General features: G+C 46.8%; 1 protein-coding gene and 1 non-coding gene across 2 annotated transcripts in view; one reads left to right on the top strand and one right to left on the bottom strand.

Moving 5' to 3' along the window:
* The window catches only part of UBE2L3 (ubiquitin conjugating enzyme E2 L3), a 33,991-nt gene extending 8,736 nt beyond the window's left edge, over positions 1-25,255 (bottom strand). The window contains exons 1-2 of the mRNA XM_028480210.2: positions 25,100-25,255; positions 19,714-19,809 (exon numbers count right to left, since the gene is read on the bottom strand). Coding sequence (XP_028336011.1) covers positions 19,714-19,809; positions 25,100-25,222 — 219 coding nt within the window. The 5' untranslated portion in view covers positions 25,223-25,255. The remainder of the gene's footprint in view (positions 1-19,713; positions 19,810-25,099) is intronic.
* On the top strand, positions 5,532-5,604 carry TRNAW-CCA (transfer RNA tryptophan (anticodon CCA)). The gene has a single exon. It is a non-coding gene; the product is annotated as a tRNA-Trp (tRNA).
* Positions 25,256-26,777: the final 1,522 nt, after the last annotated feature.

Genomic DNA, 26,777 nt, shown 5'->3' with positions numbered 1-26,777 from the left:
GCTGCTTGCCCCGGGGTCCAGTTACAGAGGGATGGGAAGGTGGGCTTCCTTGCGCTCTAACCTTCACAGTCCACTAGAAGGCCTGGTGGAAAGGCAGGAAAAGCTCCTGGCCTCTGAGCACAGACTGTGTCTTCTCAACCCCCTGTAACTGTTAAGTGTTCATTCTCTCTTATCTCTTCATGGTTGCCTGAATTACCAAGTCTGCGCAGTGAGCAGAGTCATCATCTGCTAACTCTGCTTTCTGAAGATGACCTCTTTGTACTGTTTCCAACAATTGGGTTCATAGGATTTTTCACAGTACAGCACTTTATCAATGAATACTCTGACATTAAAAAATTCCATCATTTTCTCTTTGAAAATAAACATTTGTGGAAGTATTTTTAGAACAGATTTTCCAATCTTTCATGACCAAACTACCCTCTGAATTACACCTAAATTTAAAATCACAATCTCTAAACCATAATGGAAAAGAATATGAAAAAGAATACATACATGTATATAACTGAATCACTTTACTGTACACCAGAAACACAACATTGCAAATCAACTACACTCCCGTAAAATAAATTACAAAGAAAAAAACTAAAGAAATTAGGTTGGTCACTAAGTTTCAAAATGATTTCTTAAAAACACAATAAAGCATGCTGAATATTAAAAAAAAAAAAATCGCCGTCTCCAATAAAACGGAATTCCACAGGAACTTTCCCTCCTCTGAACTCATGGGCACCCTTCACGGCATGATTCACATTCCCTTCAAGAAAAGAAGTAGCTTTATTGTTATTTCTCATAGAAATATAACATTCACACCAAAAAAGTAGTACTAGACATTCCGCCCCAGGATAAGGGCTGAGCGTGTCCACGACACAGCCTGCGGCACACAGCAGTCAGCACGCTCCTTGGTCAAGGGATCCTGATTCTGGGAGGGCGGTGCTCTTAGCCGCACAGCCTGTGCCCGCCCACACGTGGGGAAGATCACACTTCGCTTTCTAAGACCCAGCCACAGAGCTACTAACGTCGGAGAATTCCTTGTCTGTTGTAGAAAACGTGCAGTGTGGGCCAGCGCCCTGGCACGCGGCGCTCCTGCACACACACGCATGCGGTTTGCTGCTGGCAGCACCCCCTCGCCCGCCCAGGCCTTCGCTAGGGCTGCAGCGTATTCCACCATCAGACGCGGCACAATTTCCTTACCCCCTCCCCGTTGCCGGGCGAGAACTTGCTGCACTCTGAAGAGCGTCTGGACCCAAACGCTTCCTTACCAAAAACATAAAGCGACCACAGGACACACAACCCCACTCCTAAATATCCTAAAGAAATGAAGACACATGTCGACATAAAATCCTGTTCACAAATGTTCATAGCAACATCATTCATAAGAGCCAAACAGTGGAAACAACCCAAATACCTATCAACTGGTGAATGGATAAGTAAACTATGATATATCCATTATTACCACAGAATATTATTTGGCAATAAAAAGGAATGAAGTACGAATACATGCTACAACATGGATAAACCTTGAAAATATTATGCTAAGGAAAGAAGCCAGACACAAAAGGTCACATATTATATGATTCCATTTATATGAAATATACAGGATAGCTAAATCTACAAAGTAGATCTGTGGTTGCCTACGCCTGGGGGACTGGGGGTGATGCTAACAAGGGGAGGTTTCTTTGAGGAGTAATAAAAAATGTTCTAAAGTTGTGGTGATGGAGAAACAACTCTGCAAATATACTAACAGCCATTGAATAATTGTACACTTTAAATGCATGAAATGCAGGGTTTGTGACTCTCAATGAAACCGTTGAAAAGGAAATCAAAGCTAACTCAGAAACAGGGTTTTCGACTGAGGACAGTGTTGTCCCTCCTGGAGAGGTTTAGAAATGCCTGAGGTTGTCCCAATGACAAAGGTGGCTACTGGAATCTAATGAACAAGAAACAGAGACAGCCCGGCACGAATAAGCCACCTGCACACACCAAAATGTAGTTTCCAAGGCTCTCTGAGAACTACAAATAAAATAACTTACAGACTATTTGTGGGGCGCCTACTCTGTAATGCACAGTGCTAGGGACAGGAAGTGGGAAGGTAACAGATAAAGGTCTCTGCCTGAACCAGAACTCGCTGAGACGACATCCACACCACCAGTTATAAAGCAGAATTAGCCCTCTGAGGAGCCCCAAAGAGAGGGGGGCTGGACCACAGCTGACCCCAACGGACTGTCCAGCCAACGGCTGCTCCCCGCTGTCTCCTTGCTGGCAAAATCCCAGTTTTGTTTCCGTCCTTGTTGCCCCCTCATTGTGAACCAGGGGTAAATCCTGAATGGTCTACACCTGTCCCATCCAATATGGTGGCCACCAGCTCAAGTGCCTATCGTGTACTTGAAACAGGACTCTTACGAATTTAGATGTGCTATAAGCGTAAAATACCACCTGGATTTGAGACTTTGTGCAAAAAAAAGGAATAAACTATTTAGTTAATAATTATTTATATTGATTACATGTAGAAGAATATTTTTAATATACTGTATTAATAAGTAAAATACTTACCAAAGTGAATTCCACCTGTTTCATTCCCTTCCTTCCTCCCTCCCTTCTTCCCTTCTTCCTTCTCTCCCTCCCTCCCTCCCTCCCTCCCTCCCTTCCTTCCTTCGATGTTAGTTCCCCGACCAGGGATCCAACCCACACCCTCCTCGGGCCTTCAGCAGTGAAAGCGCGGAGTCCCAACCACTGGACAGCCGGGGAATTCCCTCATTTTCATTTTTAATGGGAGTTCTGGAAAATTTAAAAGCATGGCTGTGGCTTGCAGTATACTCCTTTTGGACAGCACAGTCCATCATGGTACTGCCCACACCTCAGCCAGTAACAGACCAGGGGTGGCCATATATCCTGGTTCTGGATAATGAGGACGGAGGGGTCTGTGGTGGGCCCCTGGGATGGGCGTCTTTGTTTTTGGTCACACCAAACCACACACACACACACACGTGTCACAGCTGGAGAAGTCTGAATGGGGTTGGTGGACTGATCAGGGTCCACTTCCTGGTTATAGCACTGCACTACAGTTGCACAACAGGTGAAGGCTACTGGGGAATCTCTGTGTTATTCCCTACAATTGCATGAAAATCTACAATTATCTCAAAATAAAAAGTTCAAGGAGAGAGAGAGAAAAGAAGAGACGGTCTCTTTCTTCCGGGAAACCGTGAAGCCCAGGCAGGTCTGTGCTCTCCCCTCGCCGAGCCGCTGGATGGCCAGCCCAGAGCCCCTGCCACAGGACTCTGTCAGGGGCAGCAACTTTCCCTTTTCAAAGCCACGCTAAGTAAGGGGTTTCCTTACTTGCAGTCAAAAGCCACTATTCACTACTATGAATGGTGAGTGGAGGGAACAGAGAGGAGGGAGTGATTCACTGAGACCAGGGAATGGAGAGTGTCAGGAAGATGCAGGTGCAGGAGGATGAGCCAGTTGGAAGGGGCACACACGGCTTCACAAGCAGAAGAGGAGGCCTCTCTCTCCGAAAGTTAACAAGCAGGTATTTACCTCAACAATTGTCGGCTTTGAGCAGCCCAGCCCCAGGACAGGGGAGCAAAAGCTCCTCGAAAGAGGCTGGGGCCCGAGCCCAGGTTGGGGAGCCAGGGCCTGCGAGGTGCTCAAAGAACCTGTGAGACGGAATGGCCTGCAAAGAGGCAAAGGCAGTTGCAGCTTCTGCAATGGGATGTGATTGGTGTACCTGAGGCTCATTCCCAAAAGCACTCTGCTCAGCAGAACCTGGTGCGTGAGCCTTGGGGCTAGTGCAGAGGCCAGAGACACTGTGAAGGCAGAGAGACTGCGTCCTCTCCCAACAGGCTGGTGGAATGACCACCAGGGCGGTACAAGGCCTCTCCACGAAACTCAATTTCATTTTAAAAACAATTATTGACACAGCTTTGGAGATGCAAGGCCTCAGGAGTACAAAGCTGACTCCCAAGTCTGTGCTTCTGAAGCCCAAAGGCAAAGAAATCCAGGGCAGTCTGACTACACACTGACGAGGGGCAGGCATTTTAAATTTACCAGCTCCTTTTACAAATGAGGGACAGAGGCACAGACAGAAGAAAGACACTGTCGTTGAAACGTTGTCACGTGTGCATGTCTTACCTTCTCAATAAAAGGTAAAACCAGCAGCAGCACCCCTGTAAGTCCAGGGTGACAATGACATGGGTAGGGAGCAGCCCAGGCAAGAAAGGAACTCAACTGGGGATGAACACCCCCCTACACACAAAGAACTAAGCACTCAAATCATCAAGTTACAAAAGAACGAAGAGGGACTTCCCTGGTGGCGCAGTGATTAAGAATCTGCCTGCCAATGCAGGGGACACGGGCTCGAGCCCAGATCCGGTAAGATCACACCTGCCACGGAGTAACTAAGCCCGTGTGCCATAACTACTGAGCCTGTGCTCTAGAGACCGCGAGCCACAACTACTGATCCCACGCACTACAACTACTGAACCTGCGTGCCTAGAGCCCATGCTCCTCAACGAGAAGCCACCGCAATAAGAAGCCTGCGTACTGCAACAAAGAGTAGCCCCCCGCTCACCGCACCTAGAGAAAGCCCATGCACAGCAACGAAGACCCAATGCAGCCAAAAACAAATAAATTAAAATAAATAAATTAAAAATAAATTTTAAAAAAGAGCAAAGAGCAAACAAATACCAAGGAAAACAAAAGACATAACATAAAAACAGAAATTACCATAAAAGCAAAAATTAGCAAATCAGAACACAGAAAAAAGAATGAAATTTCTACTTCTTGATACATGAAGTCAGTATAACCATCTATCAAAATCCACTAAACACAGAAAACACAATCCAATCTCACGTATGACCACAGATGCAAACACACTGAAGACTAGGAAATTTAATACACTGGAACATTTAAAAACAGTCCATTGTAATGAAGGGGGAATTAATCCAGAAAGCAATGAGGGGCTTAATTAACAGGCCACTTTGAAAACCCACACCACAAAACCTAATTGACAGTAATATGGCCTTTAATGAAATCCACTCATTCTTGATTAAAAGAGAAAAATTTAGGGTGTGACATCAGCAAAATGGCAAAGCAGGCAGCTCCAAACTCCCATCCCTCCACAGAAACAAACAAAATACTGCAGAAACCGTCAGAACCAACTTTGTCAGAATTCTGGAAAACAGTCAAAGGTTTACAGCAACCTTTGGCTGTGAATGCAAAATCAAGAAAAAGGCAACTAAAACACAGTAGGAAAGCTTTGTGTCGACTTTACTTGCCCTTAGCCAGGCCCCTCCCTAGCTGGTCGACAGGCATCTTGAAGATGGGTGAATGATGGCCACCTCTGACTACCATGTGGGACCCGGGCCCTCCATTCCAGAGAAGCAGAGAAGACCTTATTCACAAATTACTGTCTGTCTGTTCTAACCGGTCCAGGGCTACCCGGAGGGCTGACACAGGTGCTCATCTGTTTTGCCTCGCTCAGAACCCACAGAGCATCGGAAAAGCACAGGAACTGCTCAAGAAGACTGTAGGGGACTTCCCTGATGGTCCAGTGGTTAAGACTCAGCACTCCAAATGCAGGGGGCCCGGGTTCGATCCCTGGTCAGGGAACTAGATTCCGCATGCTGCGACTAAAGATCCTGTATGCAGCAACAAAGATCCCATGTGCTACAACTAAGAGCCGGAGCAGCCAAATAAATAAAAGACTGTAAGGCCATGAAAAACTCACAGCTGCCTACAGCAAAGGATGGCAGGTGAGACACAACAGATTATATAAAGCCAAGGAGGAAAAGCCACAGAGAAACCCAGGGATATCAGGGCATTCAGAAGTACCCAGGTACACTGGGGAGCTGAGAAAGTCAGAAATATGCCTAGGACAGGATACACGCTAAGAAAAGAACTGAGAAGATCTGAAGCTTTCACCACCAGCTAACCATAGGCTCAAGGAAAGCAGGAAGTGAAGAAGGCAGAAATGTAACTGGCCTGGCTACATGTTCAAGAAGTACCCTAGCACAGAGCCAATCTGCAAAGACTGAGAGACTTTAAGCTCCTAGCATTCAAGGAAATTTCAGTCAAAACACTGGTGGAACACAAGCGAAGCCTTCAACACTCAAGAACAGCAAACCCATGGGCTTCCCTGGTGGCGCAGTGGTTGAGAGTCCGCCTGTCGATGCAGGGGACACGGGTTCGTGCCCCGGTCCGGGAAGATCCCACATGCCGCAGAGCGGCTGGGCCCGTGAGCCATGGCCGCTGAGCCTGCACGTCCGGAGCCTGTGCTCCGCAACGGGAGAGACTGCAACAGTGAGAGGCCTGTGTACCGCAAAAAGGGGGAGAATCTGATTTCCGCGTTATAATATTCAAATGTCTAATTTTCAACAGCAACAACAAAATCACAAAGCATACAAAGAAACAGAAAAGTATGGCCCATTTAAAGGAAAAAAAAAAGCGACGAAAACTATCTCTGAGTAAGCCCAGACATTAGACTTACCAGACAAAGAATTAAAATCAACTGTCTTAAAATTGCTCAAAGAGGGAATTCCCTGGCAGTCCAGTGATTGGGACTCGGCGCTTTCACTGCCATGGGCCTGGATTTGATCCCTGGTTGGGGAACTAAGATCCTGCAAGCTGTGTGGCAGAAAAAAACACAAAAAAACACACCAAAAAATGCTCAAAGAGGTAAAAAAAATCATGGGCAAAAAACTAAACAAAACCAGGGACTTCCCTGGTGGTCCAGTGGTAAAGAATCTGCCTTCCAATGCAGGGGATGTGGGTTCGATCCCTGGTCGGCGAACTAAGATCCCACATGCCGTGGGGCAAATAAGCCTGCACAAAACTCCTGAGCCTGCAAACCTCAACTAGAGAGCCCAAGTGCTGCAAACTACAGAGCCCACGCACTACAACTAGAGAAGAGAAAACCCACACACAACTAGAGAGAAGCCCGCTCACCACAACGAAGAGCCAGCACGCCACAACTAAGACCCGACAAAGCAAAAAAAAAAAAAAAAAAAAAACTGAACAAAGCCAGGAAAATAATGTCTAAACAAAATGAGAACACCAATAAAGACACAGAAATTATAAAAAGGGACTCAACAAAAATTCTGGAGAATAGTACAATAACTGAAATGAAAAACTCACTAGAGCAATTCAGTAGTAGACTTGAGCAAGCAAAAGAAGGATTCAGCAAACTTGAAGTTAGGGTAAGTGAAATTATCCTGTCTAAGGAGCAGAAAAATGAAGAAAAGTGAACAGAGCATAGGGACATATGGGACATCACCTAGCACACCAACACACATATTATGGGGGCCCACAAATGGATAAGAAGGAGAAAAGGGGCAGACAGAATATTTAAAAAAATAATGACCCCAAACATTCAAAATTCCATAAAAGATATGAATCTACACATCCAAAAAGCTCAATGAACTGCAAGCAGGATCAACTCAGAGAGATCATACCAAGATATATAGTCAAATCATCAAAGGACAAAGAGATAATCTTGAAAGCAGCAAGATAAGTAACTTGAAAGCAGCAAACAACTGATTTCTAACCAGAAACCATGGAGGCCAGAAGGCAGTGGGAGGATACATTCAAGGTGCTAAAAGGAAAAGACTGTCAGCAAAAACTATCCTTCAAAAATGAAGGCGAGGGACTTCCCTGGCAGTTCATGGTTAAGAATCCGCCTGTCAATGCAGGGGACACATGTTTGAGCCCTGGTCCGGGAAGATCCCACATACCTCAGAGCAACTAAGCCTGTATGCCACAACTACTGAGCCTGCGCTCTAGAGCCCGTAAGCCACAACTACTGAGCCCGTGTACCACAACTACTAAAGCCTGTGCACCTAGAGCCCGGCTCCACAACAAGAGAAGCCACCGCAATGAGGAGCCCTAGCACCACAACGAGGAGTAGCCCCCACTCAATGCCACTAGAGAAAGCCCACGTGGAGCAACGAAGATCCAATGCAGCCAAAAATAAGTAAATAAATAAATAATTTTTAAAAAAAAGAAGAAGAAGAACATGAGGGACTTCCCTGGTGGTACAGTGGTTAAGACTCCACACTCCCACTACAGGGGGAGCGGGTTCGAGCCCTGGTCAAAGAACTAAGATCTCACATGCTGTGTGGCATGGCCAGAAAAAAATTAAAAAAAAAAAAAAAAAAGTGGCAAAATTAAGATATTCCCAGATAAAAAAAATCTAAAAGAGAAAGAGGGAATGAATTCATCACTAGTAGATGTTCTATAAAGGAAATACAAAAGGGAGTCTTCAGGCTAAACAAAAAGATACTAGACAGTAACTTGAAGCCATAAAAAGAAATAAAGAAAAATGGTTAAGAAACTATACAAGATAATATAAAACCCAACATTATTGGTTATTATACTTTGGGTTTTTAACTTCTCTTTGCGACAGTAACAATATGAGGGGCTGGGTAATGGAAACATATAGGACCAGAGTGTTTGTAACTACTGAAATTAAGTTGGTATTATTCAAACTAGGTTGTTAAAACATTAAGATGTTAATTGTAATCCCCAAGGTAACCTCTAAGAAAATAACTAACAGGCATACAGAAAAGAATGGAATCAAAATAATACGCTACAAAAAAAATCAACTAAATACCCAAAAAAAGGCAATAATGGAAGAATTTAGGAACAAAATGCATACATGACATCCAGAAAACAAAGAGATAACAGAAGCAAATACTTTCTTATCAGTAATTACTTGAAATGTGAATGGAATAAACTCTCCACTTAAAAGATGCAAACTGCCAGAAAGGATGAGAAAACACAATCCACCCATATGCTGCCTATAAGAGATTCACTTTATATACAAAGACACAAAGAGGTTAGAAGTAAATGACGGAAAAAGTACAAGACACAAAGGACATTATATATTGGTAAAAGGTTCAATCCATCAAGAAGATATGACAATTATACACCTATATGCAACTAACAAATTATGAACCAAAACACATGAAGCAAAAATTGATGGCACTGAAGGGAGAAATATGTTATAAAATAATAGTTGGAGATTTCAATACCCCACTTTCAATAACAGAACAAGACAGAAGAGCAACAAATATCTTTCTGACCACTATGGAATACAACTAGAAATCAATAATGGAAGGAAAGCTGGAAAACTCACAAGTATGAGGAAATTAAACACAAACAACCAATTGGTCAAAAAGGAAATCACATGGGAAATTAGAAAATACCTTGAGATGATAAAACACAAGACATCAAAACTTAAGGATGCAGCAAAAGTAGTGCCCAGAGAAAAATTTACAGCTGTAAATGCCTACAACAAAAAAAAAAGGATCTCAAATCAATAATCTAACTGAATACCTTAAAAAATGAGAAGAGAACAAACTGAACCCAAAACCAGAAGAAAGAAATAAGCAATAACAATTACAGAGGAGATAAACAGTGCAGGAAAAAAATAGAGAAAAAAAAATCAATGAAAACAAGTTGGTTCTTTGAAGAGATCAACAAAAGTGACAAACTTTTAGCTAGACTAAGGAAAAAAGAGAGGAAATCCATATTACTAAAATCAGAAATGAAAGTGGGAACATTACATTTATTATAGAAATAGAAAGGGATTACAAGAGAATACTATGAACAGTTAGTTGTACACCAAAAAACTGGATAACCTAGATGAAATGGACAAATTCATAGAAACACACAATCTACCAAAACTGAGTTGATAAAAAAATCTAAATAGACCTATAAGTAGTAAAGAAACTGAATCAGTAATCCAGTAATCAAAAACCTCTCAACAAAGTAAAGTTCTGAATTGGATGGCTTTTCTTGGTGAATTCTACCAAACATTAAAAAAATTAACACCAATCATTCTTGAACTCTTTCAAAAAACTGAAGAGGTGGGAACATTTTCTAACTCATTCACAAGTCTAGCATAACCCTGATATCAGAGTCAAAGACACTATTAGAAAAGTATATGAATTTTGATGCAAAAATCCTCAACAAAATACTAGCAAACTGAAATTCAGCAGCATATTAAAAGGATCATACACCATGACCAAGTACGATTTATCCCAGGTATGCAAGGATAGTTCAACATACAAAAATCAATCAATCAACACACCATGTTAATAGAATGAAGGAGGAAAAAAGATCATCTCAATTGATGCAGAAAAGCATCTGACAAAGTCTAACACACTTTTGTGATGAAAACACTCAATAAACTAGGAATAGAAAGAAATTTCAACATGAAAAAAGCCTACAGCCAACATGAAAAACCTACAGCCAACGTCACACTGAATGGTGAAAGTCTGAAAGCTTTTCTCCTAAAATTAGTAACAAGACAAGGATGCCGACATTTTTTTATTTTTTGGCTGCACTGCACAGCTTGCGGGATCTTAGTTCCCCAACCAAGGATCAAACTTGGGCCCCGGCAGTGAAAGCCCTGCGTCCTAATCACTGGACTGCCAGGGAATTCCCAAGGATGCCCACTTTTTTTTTTTTGGCTGAGTCAGGTCTTAGTTGTGGCACGCGGGATCTTTTGTTGCGGCGCATGGGCTCTGTAGTTTGCAGCACACAGGCTCTCTAGTTGAGGTGCGTGGGCTCAGTAGTTGTGTTATGGAGGTTAGCTGCCCCGTGGCATGTGGGATCTTAGTTCCCCGACCAGGGATCGAACCCGCGTCCCCTGCATTGGAAGGCAGATTCTTTACCACTGGACCACCAGGGAAGTCCCAAGGATGCCCACTTTTGCCACTTATATTCAATACAATATTTGGTAGTTCTAGCCAGGGCAATCAGGCAAGAAAAAGAAAAGGCATCCAGATTGGAAAGGGAGAAACAAAACTACCTCTATTCAGAGATGAACTGATCTCATACATAGAAAACTAAAGATTACGCATACACAAACTGTTAGAAAAAATGAATTTAGCAACGTTCCTGGACACAAAATCAACAGGCCAATATCAGTTGCATTTCTGTACACTAACAGTGAACAACAATGAATCCAAAAAGGAAATTAAGGAAACAATTCCACTTATAGTAACAATGAAGAGAGTAAAATATCTAGGAATAAATTTAACCGAGGTGGCTGTTACAGACTGAATGTCTGTGTCCCCTCCGAATTCTTATATTGAAGCCCTAACCCCAGTGTGGATAGAGTAAGGAAGTAATTAAGGTTAAATGGTGTCACACGGTAGAGTCCTGATCTGACAGCATCAGTATCCTAAAAAGAAGAGAGCTCCCAGGACTCCCCTGGTGGTCCAGTGGTTAAGACTCCACGCTTTCACTGCTGAGGGGACAGGTTCAATCCCCGGTCGGGGAACTAAGATCCTGCAGGCTGCGTGGCGCGGCCCAAAAAAAAAAAAAAGAGAGCACCCTTGCTCTCTCTCCCCATACACTGAGAAAAGGCCACATGAGGACACAACAAGAAGGCTATGGAAGAGTTCTCATCAGAAACCAACCTAATTTTTTAAATGTTTGGTAGAATTCACCAAGAAAAGTCATCCAGTTCAGAACTTTACTTTGTTGGGAGGTTTTGGATTACTGATTACTGCCAGACCTTGTCTGGGACTTCTGACCTCCAGAACTGTGAGAAAACTGAATTCTGTTGTTTCAAGTGACCCAGGCTACGATTTTGTTTTGGTTTTGTTTTTTCATCCTGAGCTGAAAAGTACAGAGGTGTAAAACTTGTACACCAAAAATTACAAAACACTGCTGAAAGAAGTTAAAGAAAACCTAAATAAATGGAAAGACATCTTGGGTTCCTGGACTGCAAGCCTTGCTATTGTAAAGATGACAATACTACCCAAAGTGATCTAAAGATTCAATATAATCTCTATCAAAACCTCAATAATTTTTTTTTCAAATGGAAAAACCCATCCTAAAATTCATATGGGATCTCAAGGTGTTACTGAACCAAACTTAGGTCTGTTTGCCCACGCTCAGTAAAACGAATCTACTGACACTGAGTTGTGGTGAAGGAAAGTGCAGGGTGCCAAGCAAGGAGTCCAGGGCAGCTAGTGCTCAAAACACCCAAACTCCCCAATGGGTTTCAGGAAAGCATTTTTAAAGGCCAGGTGAGGGAGGGAAGTCCCAGGGTATGTAATCAGCTTGTGCACAATTCTGATTGGTTGATGGTGAGGTAACAGGGTAGAGTCACAGGGGTTAGTTAACATTATCAATCCTTAGGCGCCAGTAGGTCTGGGAGCTCCCTACTCATGGTCATCAGGTAGTTAATTTCTTCCATTTGGTAGTGGTTTTAGCAACTGTAAAACAACTCAAGAAATGTGCATCAGATACTTTTATCTAGGTACTTCAGGGAGGAGCTAAAGTAGAGGATATGGGGGAGGGGTCTGTTCTGGGAAGGCCCATAGGGTCCTGCTCAGTTACACAGGGGCCCTGAATAGTCAAAACAATCTTGAAAAAGATCACAGTTGGAGAACTCACGTTTCCTGATTTCAGAAACTAACTACAGGGGGCTTCCCTGGTGGCGCAGTGGTTGAGAATCTGCCTGCTAATGCAGGAGACACGGGTTCGAGCCCTGGTCTGGGAAGATCCCACATGCCGCAGAGCAACTAGGCCCGTGAGCCACAATTACTGAGCCTGCGCGTCTGGAGCCTGTGCTCCGCAACAAGAGAGGCCGCGATAGTGAGAGGCCCGCACACTGCAATGAAGAGTGGCCCCCACTTGCCACAACTGGAGAAAGCCCTCGCACAGAAACGAAGACCCAACACAGCCATAAATAAATAAATAAATAAATAAATTTAAAACAGGGTGGGAAACAGGAGAAAAACACCAAGTAGGATTTATAGGAAATGAAGCTTGGTAATAAAAGTTCCCCCCCCCAAAAAAACTTACTACAAAGCTACAGTAATCAAAACAGTATGGTACTGGCATAAGGACAGACATTCAGACCAACAGAACAGAATTGAGGGACATCCCTGGTGGTGCAGTGGATAAGACTCCATGTTCCCAATGCAGGGGGCCCGGGTTGACCCCTGGTCAGGGAACTAGATACCACATGCATACCGCAACTAAAGAGCCTGTGAGCCGCAACTAAGGAGCCCACCTGCCTCAACTAAAGGAGCCCACATGCTGCAACTAAGGAGCCTAAGAGCTGCAACTAAGGAGCCCACCTGCTGCAACTAAGACCCAGTGCAACCAAATAAATAAATAAATAAATATAAAAAGGAACAGAATTGAGAGTCCAGAATTAATTAAACCCTCACATATATGTTCTATTATTTTTTTAAATTTTTATTGGAGTATAGTTGATTTACAATGTTGTGTTAGTTCCTGCTGTATAACAAAGTGAATCAGTTATATGTATACTCACTCTTTTTTAGATTCTTTCCCCATACAGGCCATTACAGAGTACTGAGTAGAGTTCCCTGTGCTACACTGTAGGTCCTTATTAGTTATCTAGCTCTATTAATTTTTGACAAGGATGCCAGAATCATTCAATGGGAAAAAGCAGTCTTTTCGACAAATGGTCCTGTGAAAATTGTACATCCACATGCAATAGAATGAAGTTGGACCCTTACCCTATACCATTTAAAAAAACTCAAAATGGAACAAAGAGCTAAGTTCAAGAGTTAAGACTATAAAAATTCTCAGAAGAAAACACAGGGCAAAACCTGCATGACCTTGGATTTGGCAATGGTTTCTCAAATATGACACTGAAAGCACAGGCATAGAAAAAATAGATAAAATAGACTTCATGAATATTAAAAACTTTGTGCATCAAAGGACACAGTCAAGAGAGTAAAAAGACAACCAACTGAATGGGAGAAAATATCTGCAAATTATATATCTAGTAAGGGTTTAATATGTAGAATATATAAAGAACTCCTTTAACTCAAAAACAAAGAGACAAACAACCCAACTCAGAATGTGTATAGCAACTTTATTCAGAACTGCCAAAATTTGGAAGCAATCAAAATGTCCTTCAGGAGGTGAATGGATAAACAAACTGTGCACATTCAGACAACAAAATATTATTTGGTGCTAAAAAGAAATGAGCTATCAAAACACGATGAAATCTTAATTGCACATTACTAAACGAAAGAAGCCAATCTGAAAAGCTGCTGTATGATTCCAACCATACGACAGTCTTGAACGTCCAAACTATGAAGACAGTTAAAAAAAAAAATCAGTACTTGCCAGGAATGGGGAAGGATTGAACAGACAGAGCACATAGGATCTGAGGCAGTGAAACTACTCTATATGATACTCTAATGGTGGACACATGTCATACATTGTTCAAACTCACAGAATGTACAACACCAAGAGTGACTCCGATGTAAACTGTGCCCTTTAGGTGATTATGGTGTGCCAACATAGGTTCATTAGTTATAACAAATGCCTGGCTCTTGTGGGGCATGTTGATAATGGGGGAGACTATGTGGGGGGGGGTATACCTGAAATATCTGTCCTTCCTCTTAATTTTGCTGCAAACCTAACACTGCTCTTAAAAAAAAAGTCTTTAAGGGATTTCCCTTGTGGTGCAGTGGTTAAGAATCCGCCTGCCAATGTAGGGTACACGGGTTCGAGCCCTCCAGGAAGATCCCACATGCCGCAGAGCAACTAAGCCCGTGCACCACAACTACTGAGCCTGTGCGCCACGACTACTGAGGCAGTGTACCACAACCACTGAAGCCCACAAGCCTAGAGCCTATGCTCCACAACAAAGAGAAGCCACCACAATGAGAAGCCCGTGCACTGCAATGAAGAGTAGCCCCCGCTCTCCATAACTAGAGAAAGCACGCGAGCAGCAATGAAGACCCAATGCAGCCAAAAATAAATAATATATAAATAAAAATTTTTTTAAAAGAGGGGGTTAAAAAACTTTAGACATTCGCCCAAAGATATACAAATGGCCAATAAAAACATTGAAAAATGCTCAACATCCTTAATCATGAGGAAAATGCAAATCGAAACCACCATGAGATACCAATTCACATCTACTAGAAAGGTTATAACTTAAAAAAAAAATAAGGAAAATAATCTTTGGTGAGGATGTGGAAAAACTGGAATCCTTGTGCACTGCTGGTGGGAATGTAAGATGGTGCAGCCACTGTGGAAATCAGTCTGGCAGTTCCTCAAAGAGTTAAACACAGAGTTACCATGTGATCCAGCAATTCCACTTCTACATATATACCCCGAAAAACTGAAGATGGGGACTCAGGCAGATACCTGCATACCAACGCTCACAGCAGCATCACCCACAACAGCCAAAGGTGCAAACGACCCTAGCGCCCATCAACAGATGGATAAACAAAAGGTGGTGTACACTGGGACATCCCTGGCGGTCCAGGGGTTAAGACTCCACACTCCCACTGCAGGGTGCATGGGTTCGATCCCTGATCAGGAAACTAAGATCCTGCATGCTGCAAGGCGAGGCCAAAAAAAAAAAAAAAAAAAAAAAGGTGGTGTAGACATATAAAAGAAAATTATGTATCCATAAAATGATGTTCTGATACATGGTATGATGTACATGAACCTTGAAAAAATTATGCTGAGTGAAATAAGCCAGATAAAAAAGGACAAATTTTATATGATTCATTTATGTGAAATATCTACAATAAGCAAATTCACTGACATAGAGAGTAGATTAGGGAGTACTTGGGGTTGGGGGCAGGAGAGCAGAGTGTTATTACTTCATGGCTACAGAATTTCTGTTTGATAAGTTTTGGAAATACAGTGATGATGGCTGCAAAACATTTTGACTGTAATTAATGTCACTGAATTGTACACTTAAAAAGTACTATAATGGCAAATTTTATGTCATATATATTTTACCACAACAAAAAAAATTGATGAAGCAAAATTTTTAACTTTTTTAAAAGAGAAACTTTAAAATTAGGAATTTTGAATAAACAAAATTTAAAAGAAAACTCTAAGCTGAAAATTATTTGTCCCAGACACAAAGGATTAATACACAGAATTCCTGCAATTCGACAAACATACTAAAACCTTATTAGATAACAGACTGTAGAGACATAAACAGTCAATAAATAAGTGAAAAAACCTTCAACTGCAAAAACAAAATTTTAAATACAAATTACTATGGTCTGAATGTTTGTGTCCCCCCAAATTCCTATGTCAAAACCTACTGCCCCGGACTTCCCTGGTGGCGCAGTGGCTAAGAGTCCGCCTGCCAATGCAGGGGACACGGGTTCAAGCCCTGGTCAGGGAAGATCCCACATGCCGCAAAGCAGCTAAGCCCGTGAGCCACAAATACGAAAGCCCGCACACCTAGATCCTGTGCTCCACAACAAGAGAAGGCACCACAATGAGAAGCCCACGCACTACAACAAAGAGTAGCCCCCACTCACCACAACCAGAGAAAGCCTGCGTGCAGCAACGAAGACCCAACACAGCCAGAAAACAAAAACAAAAACCTACCCCCACCCCAAGGTGATGGTGTGGGGAGGTGGGGCCTCTGGGAGGGGATTAGACCACCAGGGCAGAGCCCTCACAAATGGGACTGGTGCCCCTTCTGCCACGCAAGGAACAGCCTGTGACTCGTGAGAAGAGGGCCCTCACCCAACTAGCACTGATCTCAGACCTACAGCTTCCAGGACTATGAGAAATGAATTTCTGTTGCTTTTAAGCTCAGTTGTCTAGTATTTTGTTATACAACAGCCCAAATGGGACAAAGACACAAATCAAGCTGAGAACTTCTGCACCTATCAAACTGACAAGAATTTCTTTCTGCGTGTTGTTTCATGGATCCTCTGTTAGATATGGGCAAACAGCGTTCCAGAGAGCCCCTGAGTGAGACTAAGCATTTAACATGTGCACTTATTGAACTTTTACAACAGCCAGAAGGGAAGCGCTCCTTTTAGAGGTGAGGACGCTGGGACTAACTGTGTAGCTGGCCCAAGATCACCACCCCTCCAGTCAGGGGCAGGGCTGGGCCTCTCCCCTTGGGTAGCGGGACCCCACAGCCTGGGTGCTGAAGCACGTGCCACTCAGAACCCCCTTTAACAACGCTCAGCAACCTCCACAACAGCCAAGGACACGTGTGGGCACTTGTGCAGACAGTACCCGCAGGAGTATAAACTAGCACAACCTTTCTGGAAAATAATTTGACAACCTATATAGCCCTACAGATGGTTTTTCCTTATATATAGTACAACCCTGATCCTAATGGAATATATAATACAGAATACTGTATCTTAAGATCAGAATCTAAAATAAAGATGACTATATTGTACACCTGTAACTTATAAAACATGGGCTATTGGATAGTTACTAAAACTTATGTTCATGAAGAGTTTCAAGGCAATGACCAAATAATGATAAAATTATGACATCATTATGACATTAGCAACTGGCCCATTAAAGGGGATGTGAGCACCTGGTTAGGGGTGGACACGCCCACTGCGAGAGAAGCCTCAAGAAGGTTCACCACTAGGCCCCTGTTCCTGAAGGGCAGGTGCCAAAAATTCACTAAACTGAATTTCTTCATAATGGGATTATGGGATTCTTTTCTTCCTTAGACCTTACATCTGAATTTTAAATGGAAAAATATCATATAAAAACCAGTGTTTAAAGGGAATCAACCTGAACTGCCATGGTAACGATGAAGTGCTCCCGCTGTCGCCCCCTGGGGACTGGGCCTGCCCTCTCTCTGAACTGCAACCAGGGTGGATTTGCCAGATGGCTTCCCCAGGACCAGCAAGCACCCTGCTGTAAAGGCCCACTTCCCAGGGGCCACATCTTTATCAGCCTGGCCCTGCTTTCACTCCAGCTGGATGGACCCCAGGTGAGTTTGGGGAGAAGGCACCCTGCTGACCCAGCCCCTACAGAGCAGGAAGACCCGAGGCCCAGGTGTGGGGTACTAGTGGGGACCCTGGACAGAGTAGTTGCCAACTGCTTCCTTGAAACTCTCCTCACGCCAACCCAGGGGCCCAGGCAGTGCTCACAGGAAGGAAGCCAGAGAAGTAGGAAGAGGCAGCATGAGCAGAGCAGGGCGAGAGGAGCCCTGGCCACGGCCCTGTCTCCAGGCACAGCTTCCCCAGGTGCTCCAGACACTGCCTGGAGCCTTGGCACAGGCCACTGGGACTCTACCAGCCATCTCCACCCGGGGCTCAATGAGAAGTCGCCCATTCCACAGGCTCTGCCGATGCGACACCAGGGAGGCGCCTGCCAGACAGCCACCTACCCTTGGAGCCAGCTACTGAGCTCCCACGGTAGGCTGCCCAGCCTGACGGCTTAAAACTGTCCCGGTCATTCTTATTATTTTTCAAAAGATCCACATCTTAACTATTCACCTATTTTATCAGTAGGAAACAAAATCTCAATTAGGAAAGTGCCTGGGGTCAGATGGTCTTGGCCATCCTTCCACTCAACATCTAATAGGTCCCCACAGTGGGCAAGGGCTGGGGGCAAAACCAGGCTGGAGGCTGCCAGGTTTATAATTTTGGGTGTGCACTGAAACACTACAAAGCATACCTTTCCTTAGTTATCCAAATGATTATAAAAATAAACTACAAATCCAATATTTGCTGTTCAAGTTCCAGGGACTGTTAAAAAAGCATGACCTAGAACCAGTGTCAAGAAGGAAGCATCTCCAGTCAGCGTGCTCTCTGCTCGGCTCTGGCAAAGTGACCCATCTCTTTGTAAGGAGAGATTTTACACCGGGTGGCGGGGGGGCGCAGGGGGAGGGGGTGAGGCACCGGGCAGGAGGGATGAAAGGAGGCGGCGGGGGGTGGAAAGAACAGGAAGGAATGGGAGTCACTGGCACAGAGGGTCTCTGTCGCAAGCCGGGGACACAGAAGGCACATGACGTCCAAGTAAGGCTACCTCCGGCAAGCGGGCAGGAGCAGAGGCCAAGACACACCCCTCCATGTCCAGCAAGAACCCAGTGACCTGACACTGGAAGAAGCAAGGTCCCCAAGAGACAAAACAGAGCGAGAGAAAGGCGAGAGGCTGGACAAGAGACATGGCTAAGAGTTGAGAGGAAGTGACAGGACAGGAGTGAGGACCTCAGGGCCGGGGCTGGACCTGCCGAGCCAGGGCTGAGGACGTGGGCCAGGTGCTGCCAGAAGCAGTTCTGGGAGGGCAGGGAAACCTGGGTCACAGCTGGAGTCAGTGCGGGACAAGCCTCCGGAGGGGGAGATAAAGGGCTGCAGAAAGAGCAGATGCGGAAACCAGAGGGCAGGGAGGCCACAGGAAGCCGCGGTGAGGAGGGGGCCTGGGCACCCAAAGGAAGTCTGGGCGACAGGGAGTGGGGCGTGGGGGCAGATGCCCCAGAGAAACACTGGGGGGCCACTAGGCAAAGGGACTTGAGACCAATGGGAGGCACAGACTGGAGGGTCCCAAGAGTAAAACCTGGAACACAGGTGCCCAGAGGGTTAGAGACACAGACGCAAACCCAGGCAGGAGAGCAAAGAGAAGACATGGATGGAAACACCTGCTACCTCCCAAGAGAGGTCGGAGAAAGCGGCCCGTCTGGACAAACGCGGCCAGGCAGAGAGAAGCCAGGGAAGAGCAGGAGCACAGACACACGTCCTTTCCGGGCCAACCCCCACAGGCCTAGAAGGCTTGGACCCCAGAATGTCAGGCGACCAGAGCCCAGATGGGCTCCCCTTCACGGCCCTGCCCTGTGAGCCTCCATGACAGCCGCCTCGGGCACCTGCTGGCCGCCTAGAGTCAGAGCCGCCTTGGGAGAAGAGAGAGAAGCCTGCAGCACACACATCAGCGTAAAGAATAATCTGGTAAGAAGTGGAGGTGTTCAATACTCACAGGAACAATAAGCCCTTGCCAAGTCAATAAATTAGCTTCATCAACCTGGATGTTACGGAAGTTTTTCATCCCACATTTGCGGATTTCTTCAAGCTCCTGTTGATTGACAAAGCATAAAGGGGTGTCAAATAGGGGAAAGCACCACACGTTAGATCCCTCCTGACTCCCTCAAATTAAACCAAGTGCCAACACCGCCACCAAGGCCATCTCAGAGCATGGCTGGATGCCCTGGCCTGGTTAAGAGGCCTGGAGCCACGGTGGCCCCCTTGACCCATACCCCAGACCAAGACAAGCACCCACCTTGATGAACCCACAGCCCCAGTGGACGATCCCCTCCCCTATGGGCTGTCCCCACACAGCAGGAGCACAGGTCAGGTGCTGCAGACCTGACTCCTTCCAACCCAGATCTATGAAGCGCTGCCTCCGTGTAAAAGTGAATGGAACTGGGGAAGAGAAGCAAACAAACCCACAGTTTTCCACCCAATGCCGGAGTGCAGTTTCAGAAGGGCTCTCCCTCCACAGGGCACATGGCTGGGGCACGACGACCCACACTGGGGCTGGAGTGGGTGTGGGGGAGGATGGAAAACTTCACTAAGCCTCGGTTTCCTCTGCTGCAAAAGATGGGCATTGAGACCCAAAGATATAGACAAGGAGGGGGAACCATGCTATGAGCAAGAGAACGCCTTGCAAATATATGAGGGGTTGTTATCATACAAACGCCACTTCATCCAGAAAGCACGGCTGGCCAGGCGACATCAGGGCCCTGTCCCGTCTCTAGCCTAGAATTGTCTGTCACTTGTTATTCAACCCTGCACTAGCCTGACATTTCCCACTGCTTCCCCGACAACTCGAGTGACCGTCCAACAGGCGTTACGGCCCAAGCCACCCACTGCACAGCCACCCGCCCACCCGGGGTCTCCCATGCTCCTCCATCCTCAGAGCCTAGAGTGAGGTGCTCCCCCACCACGCCCCGACCCGGCTCTTGTCCACAACACAACAGCGTCCTCCGCATCTCCTGGATGCCTCTCTCTGCAACCCCACAGCACCACCCGGCCCAGCCCTGCTTCCTCCGCAGGGCCCACAGGATGGCGTCCCACAGCCCAGGCTTCCTCCTCGCTGGTCCAGCCCACGCAGCCCTCTAGAACCAGGAAGCCCCTTCATGTTTGGTGCCGTGGCGCAGGATGGCACGGAGGCTCTGAACCAGCCCCCCCATCCTCTGCACCCCACATTCCCATCAAATGGCCAGTGTACAAGGCCCCTTGGGGGATACGAGATAAGGAAGGAGAAGAGTCCCGAGAAAGGGGGCTGAGCCGATGTTACAGGTGTGCCTGGCACGGGGCAGGATGAGGAGGACAGCACGTCAAGTGACCACACAGAGGAGACAGGTGGGACACGCTGCTGCTTGGTGGCAGGGGCCAGGCTGAGTCTCTTCCCACAGGGAAGACTGCTGCTTGCCAGCCCTAGCTGCCCACCACAATCGTCGGCCTGGGCCCCAGGCCCAGCAACTCTGGTCTAGCAGGTGTGGGGTGGAGAGAAATGGGGATTTTTAGCAAGCTGCACAGTGAGAGGATGAGTTCCATTTCTAAGCAATGCTCAGCTTCCACGAGGAAGATGCTAGTGGCCATGGCCCCAGCAGTGGGGGAAGGGGAGACCTGGCCCCTCTTCCTGAGCCCGACAGGAGGGGAAGCATGGAACCTGAGAGACCACCCGACCTGCCAGCTGTCAGCTGGTCCTCCTACTAATGCCCAGGACTCATCGGAAAGGCTCCCCTGGGGATTATGAAGCCTGGGCAGATTCAGGAAGGGGAAGAAACAAATCTCACACCCACATTCCCACTCTGGTCCACTCCCCAAACAGAATGTAAGCTCCAAAAGAGGAGGCGCACGGCAGGGGTCAGGAAGCCCAGGAGCCCATAGTCACATGCAAATACAATATCTGCTTAGTGATCCGGTGAGTGATCGGATGGGAAGCAGGGGATTGGAGAGGGGCGAGGCTCTGGGGTAAACAGGGATCTCTATGTGCTGTGACCTTCCCGGCCCTTGGCTCAAGGCACTAGAGTAAGATTCTTGTCTAGAAACAGAAGAGACCACGTCCCGTAGCACTGAGTCCTACCAAGCTAAAAAATGTTTAAACCAAATACAGATGGGAAAAAATTCCAGACAGAATTGAATTAGACAGTCAAAAAAGAAGAAACAGGGACTTCCCTGGTGGTCCACTGGTTAAGACTCCATGCTACCACTACAGGGGGCATGGGTTCAATCCCTGCTCGGGAAGATCCTGCATCCCGCATGCTGCGCAGCAAGGCCAAAAAATTAAAAAAAAAAAAAAAAAGAGTAAGAAAGAAGAAACAACAGAGAATAGATTCAATATTCATAGGACAAGATAAATTTTAAAATAATCTATAAATATACTTTACAGCTTCAGAAATCCACACACTAACAACACGAGGTATGGGTAATAAACACAAGAAGGTACATTTCAAAGGAAATTACAAAAACGTGGCAGATAGGACTGTCCACCGTAACTTGGCAGTGAGAAACTGAACCTTGCTCAAGAAACAGGGAAGAGTGGACGTGTTGGCAGGGGTGCAGGGCGGGCAACTATCATGCTCTGATATCAAGAGACACGGGAACAAAGACGGGAGCCGCTCGGTGCGAGGAGGACAGCAACCCTGCCCCCGCCCCGCCCCCACCACCGGAGAAGACGGTGATGCTGTGACAGCAGAGCTGGGAGGCTTGGGAAACCAGGAGCACAGTTACCAGGTAAGCTCAAGTCACTTCGTTGTCAAGTGACGCTCAGCAAAGATGATGAGGCAGGCGCCTTTGCATAGTTCTAACCAACAAGAAGTGGGCAGAAGTAAGAGAAACCAAGACAAACAAGCCGGCCATCCGGTCCTGTCATCTCTCCAGGGAATGCCAGGCAGCCCCTGGGAGTTTCTCAACAGGGCGGTGCTGAGCCCTGCCCACAAGAATCCAGGCCTGTGACACTGCTCCACCCAGCTTCCCAACACCCTCCAGAGCCTCAGCTGCTGAGAACCACTGACACTCTTGAGGGCTGGCATGCTCAAAGTCCTGAGATGCACAAGACAGTCCCGCAGACATGAACTGTTTAGCCCGAAATGCCAATCACGCCTCCACCGAGAACAAGCTGAAGAACGACTCAAGTCATTCAGAGAAGAGACAGGGGTTTCCCTGGTGGTGCAGTGGTTAAGAATCCGCCTGCCAATGCAGGGGGCACGGGTTCGAACCCTGGTCTGGGAAGATCCCACATGCCGTGGAGCAACTAAGCCCATGAGCCACAACTACTGAGCCTGTGCTCTAGAGCCCGCGAGACACAACTACTGAAGCCCGCGCGCCTAGAGCCTGTGCTCTGCGACAAGAGAAGCCACCACAATGAGAAGCCCGCGGACCACAACCAAAAGAAAGCCCACGTGCAGTAACAAAGACCCAATGCAGCCAAAAATAAATAAATTAAACAAATAAATTTATAGAAAAAAAAGAAAGAGACGGGTTCATCTGAAGGCCTGACAAACCCTCCAGCGTGACTGCAGCCTGTAACTGAAGATGAAGAACAGGAGAAGGAATGGCAAGGAGGCCACATCGATTCAGAGTTGGAACGTCCGACGGATGGTGGGAGAAAGAGGGGCCCAGCTCCAGAACGGAGTTGGGAAGACCAAAGCCAAGAACCACGGGGACTGACAAAACACGCCCCACAAAGGTCTGCGACAGTTCTGCGAGAGCAGTCGGTCAGCTGCTTCAGGCAGATGGGACAATGCTCACAGGCCAAGAGAGACACCGGGGAAGGAGAACCAGACACTCACACGTCCCCCTTCTGGTGGGGAGTGGGCTTCCTGGCAGGGTGAGTGGCGAGGGAGAGAGAGGGCTGCACTCCTCAAAGCCCAGAGGGGGACCTCTGCGCGTCACCAACACTCTAGGCCAAAGCGTGGCATCGGGCACAAGCGACCACTGCCTGACAGCCCCGCGGGCACCAGCAGGGGACACGGCCCGGCCCCAGCAGGAGACTCGCTGGTCCCTGAGCAGAGATGGGGAGCAGGACACATTATACACAGCACGCCCTCATCTCACAATGCAGTGTACACATCTGAGCTGGGGAAGAATTAACGAAGTCTCTGTTTCTTTCCTTCTTTGATATTCGACTGTTTACAATCTCCCTGGGTAATCCTCACACACTGAGAAGCCCTCAGGAGCCAGTGGTTCCTAATCAGTGTGAGGCCATGGTCCTCTTTAAGAAATCCAGACATACTATGTGTAAACCAGATAACCAACAAGGACCTACTGTATAACACAGGGAACTATACTCAGTATTTTATAAAAACCTATAAGAGAAAAGAATCTGAAAAAGAACATATATATATGTGTATATATAACTGCATCACTGTGCTGTACACCTGAAACACAACACGGTAAATCAACCATACTTCAACAACAAAAAAGAAAAATGAAAAATGAAATCCAGACAGACGTACAAAGGAAAAATCAGCTGTCTGAGTCACGGCTGCTTTAGATGTCAAATCAACGCTATGGACGGCAAGCGTCAAGGTAGGAGACGCTGGAACAGTTTTTAAAAAAGGCATATTTAGGGCCTCCCTGGTGGCGCAGAGGTTGAGAGTCCGCCTGCCGATGCAGGGGACACGGGTTCGTGCCCCGGTCCGGGAAGATCCCACAGGCCGCGGAGCGGCTAGGCCCGTGAGCCATGGCCGCTGAGCCTGCGCGTCCGGAGCCTGTGCTCCGCAACGGGAGAGGCCACAACAGTGAGAGGCCCACGTACCACAAAAAAAAAAAAAAAAAAAGGCATATTTAATATCATGGTGTAATTTCCTATTTGCTAAATGGAAAAAGGCACAATGCGCCCCTAAAGAACTACAGAAAGTAAAGCTGAAGGTCTTCCTGGCTGTTGAAGCTGGGTTAAGAGAGCGGAGCTGCTCTGAGGACCTGTGGGGGTGTGTGGGGGGCCTACAGCAGAGGCCAACAGCTTCACGGAGAGGCTGACACCAGCCCTGAGGGAGCGGGAGGATGGACCCTGGGGTGGAGAGGAGAATAGGTGTCCCCGTGGGAGACACAGGCAGAGCTGTAGAAGGAAGGAACCCCCCGGGTGGTTAGGGAAGCAACAGGAACAGAGCTTGGCTGGAAAGGCTACTAATTCTAGGGACTCGGCCAGGGTGTGGGTCCCAGGAGCAGGGGGGAGTGAGGGGGACCTGACTCCCGTGGACCCACAGACAGAACCTCCAGAGAGCACCAGGCACCTGGGCCAGGGGTCCCAGGCCACAGTGAGGGGCACCCCTCCTTGAGAACAACCCAGGCTTCCAACAAAGAAGAGACCAATCCCTGACTCAGTGTCACTTCCACATCTGCAAACAAGCTCCTACCAGAGCAAAGGCCTCCCACCGGGCCAGGCACACAGAAGCAAGGCGAGGAGTCCCTTTGACAGCAACAAGTCTGCGCCGACAGAAACCCGGAAACTGGTCTGAATTTTTTCTTAGAAGGTGCATGCTGTCTGTGACTTATATTGCTTATTCTACTGTTGAACCTTCTCTGCTGAACCTTCCTATGGGCGATAAAAGCAGAACATTTCAATCCCCAACCATTCTCTTCAACATTTATTTTATATATAATACACAGAAACAATATTTTGATTTGGCAGGTGGTTGCTTCAACAAATCATCAGTGGACCAGGAAGAGCAGAGGACTCTGGAGTCAGACAGGCCCAGGCTCAACCCAGCCCCACCCTTCACACCACCTGAAGCTCGAGTCTAGGAGTCTAGTCTTACGGTAGGAAGCTTACTCCACAGGGCCCTGCTGAGAATTACAAGAAACGCTGGATGGTGCTGAAGCTGGCAGAAGGTACTCAATTATGGTTCGGTTCATTCCCCTCCACAACTGTGTCACCACACTTCTTAAAATCTAAGAGTGTCAGGGCACCAACGTACATACTCTATCTGTTCTATATAGCAGGACACACACATGATATGACATTGGTGTTGACAGCCTATGACCAGAGCTCACGGGGGCCTTAAACGAGAAATGAAGATGTTTACGGTTGTTAGCACAAAGCTTTCAGAAATGACCTGATCCAATTAAAAAGAAAAAGACAAAGAAGCATAAGACAGGGGCCTGCCAATGGCGCATCACACTCCCCTCCACAGGGCATTGTCACCTTCAAAATCCCAACAAAGCAGAACACAGGAGGAGGCATGCTAGGGAAGATGCAGGCCTTTGTGCAAGAGGCGCACACCCCACCCAGCCACGTGAACAGCAGGAGCCAGGCCCCGAGTGAGAAGCAGAGACCAGAGCCTCACGATGCCCCTGAGGGGGGGCCAGGCCGACCCGTCAGCTTTATTTGACAGGAGGGAAGGCTGGAGAGAGGCTGAGAGGGGCCCAGTCACAGACAGACCTTAGACAGGTCAGAGACAGGACTAGAGCCTGAGCCAGAGCCATTGTTCCGTGGATGTCCAGCCACAGAGCGGTGGGTAAGGGGGGCGGGGGCTCCCATTCCCTGGTCAGGATCCTGGGGGGCCTGACGGCCCTGGAACTGCACTTTCCCAGACCCTCGATGACAAAATGACGAACACACGCAGCCTTCACCTGAGCCCTCCATTTACGGCGAGTCACCCCGCGACTGTTTCTTCTGTGCCAGGAACACTTCTAGGCTCTCCCATCCAGGCAAAATGAAACCCGGCAGGTAGAGCCCGACATTCACGGGAAAAGTACGAGATCCCTGTCAAATACCAGCCACGCAACTGGTGGGACGTTAATAATTTGAAAGAGCTACTTCCTGCCTGTGGGACTGTATCAAAGTGACTAATTTTGACAGAAGTGCACTTTCCAAGCTTGCACAAAGGAACCAGTGGCAATGACCTTCAATTATGACCTTAATGTAATTCAATACACTGTAAATCTAAACATAAGGCTTCAAAGCTCCAGGACATGAGTCTCTTATTTCAGTGACTACTCAGCCAAGGGGCCCCCACCACCACATCTCCACAGCAAGCCAGTGGCGTGCCAGCTATGTCACACTCAGTTACTGCCACGATGGACACACTCAGC

Source organism: Physeter macrocephalus, chromosome 19 (genome assembly GCF_002837175.3).
Source record: "Physeter macrocephalus isolate SW-GA chromosome 19, ASM283717v5, whole genome shotgun sequence".
Lineage (NCBI taxonomy): Eukaryota > Metazoa > Chordata > Mammalia > Artiodactyla > Physeteridae > Physeter > Physeter macrocephalus.
The sequence above is the reverse complement of the archived record's forward strand: the minus strand, read 5'-3'. Positions and strand labels throughout refer to the sequence as shown.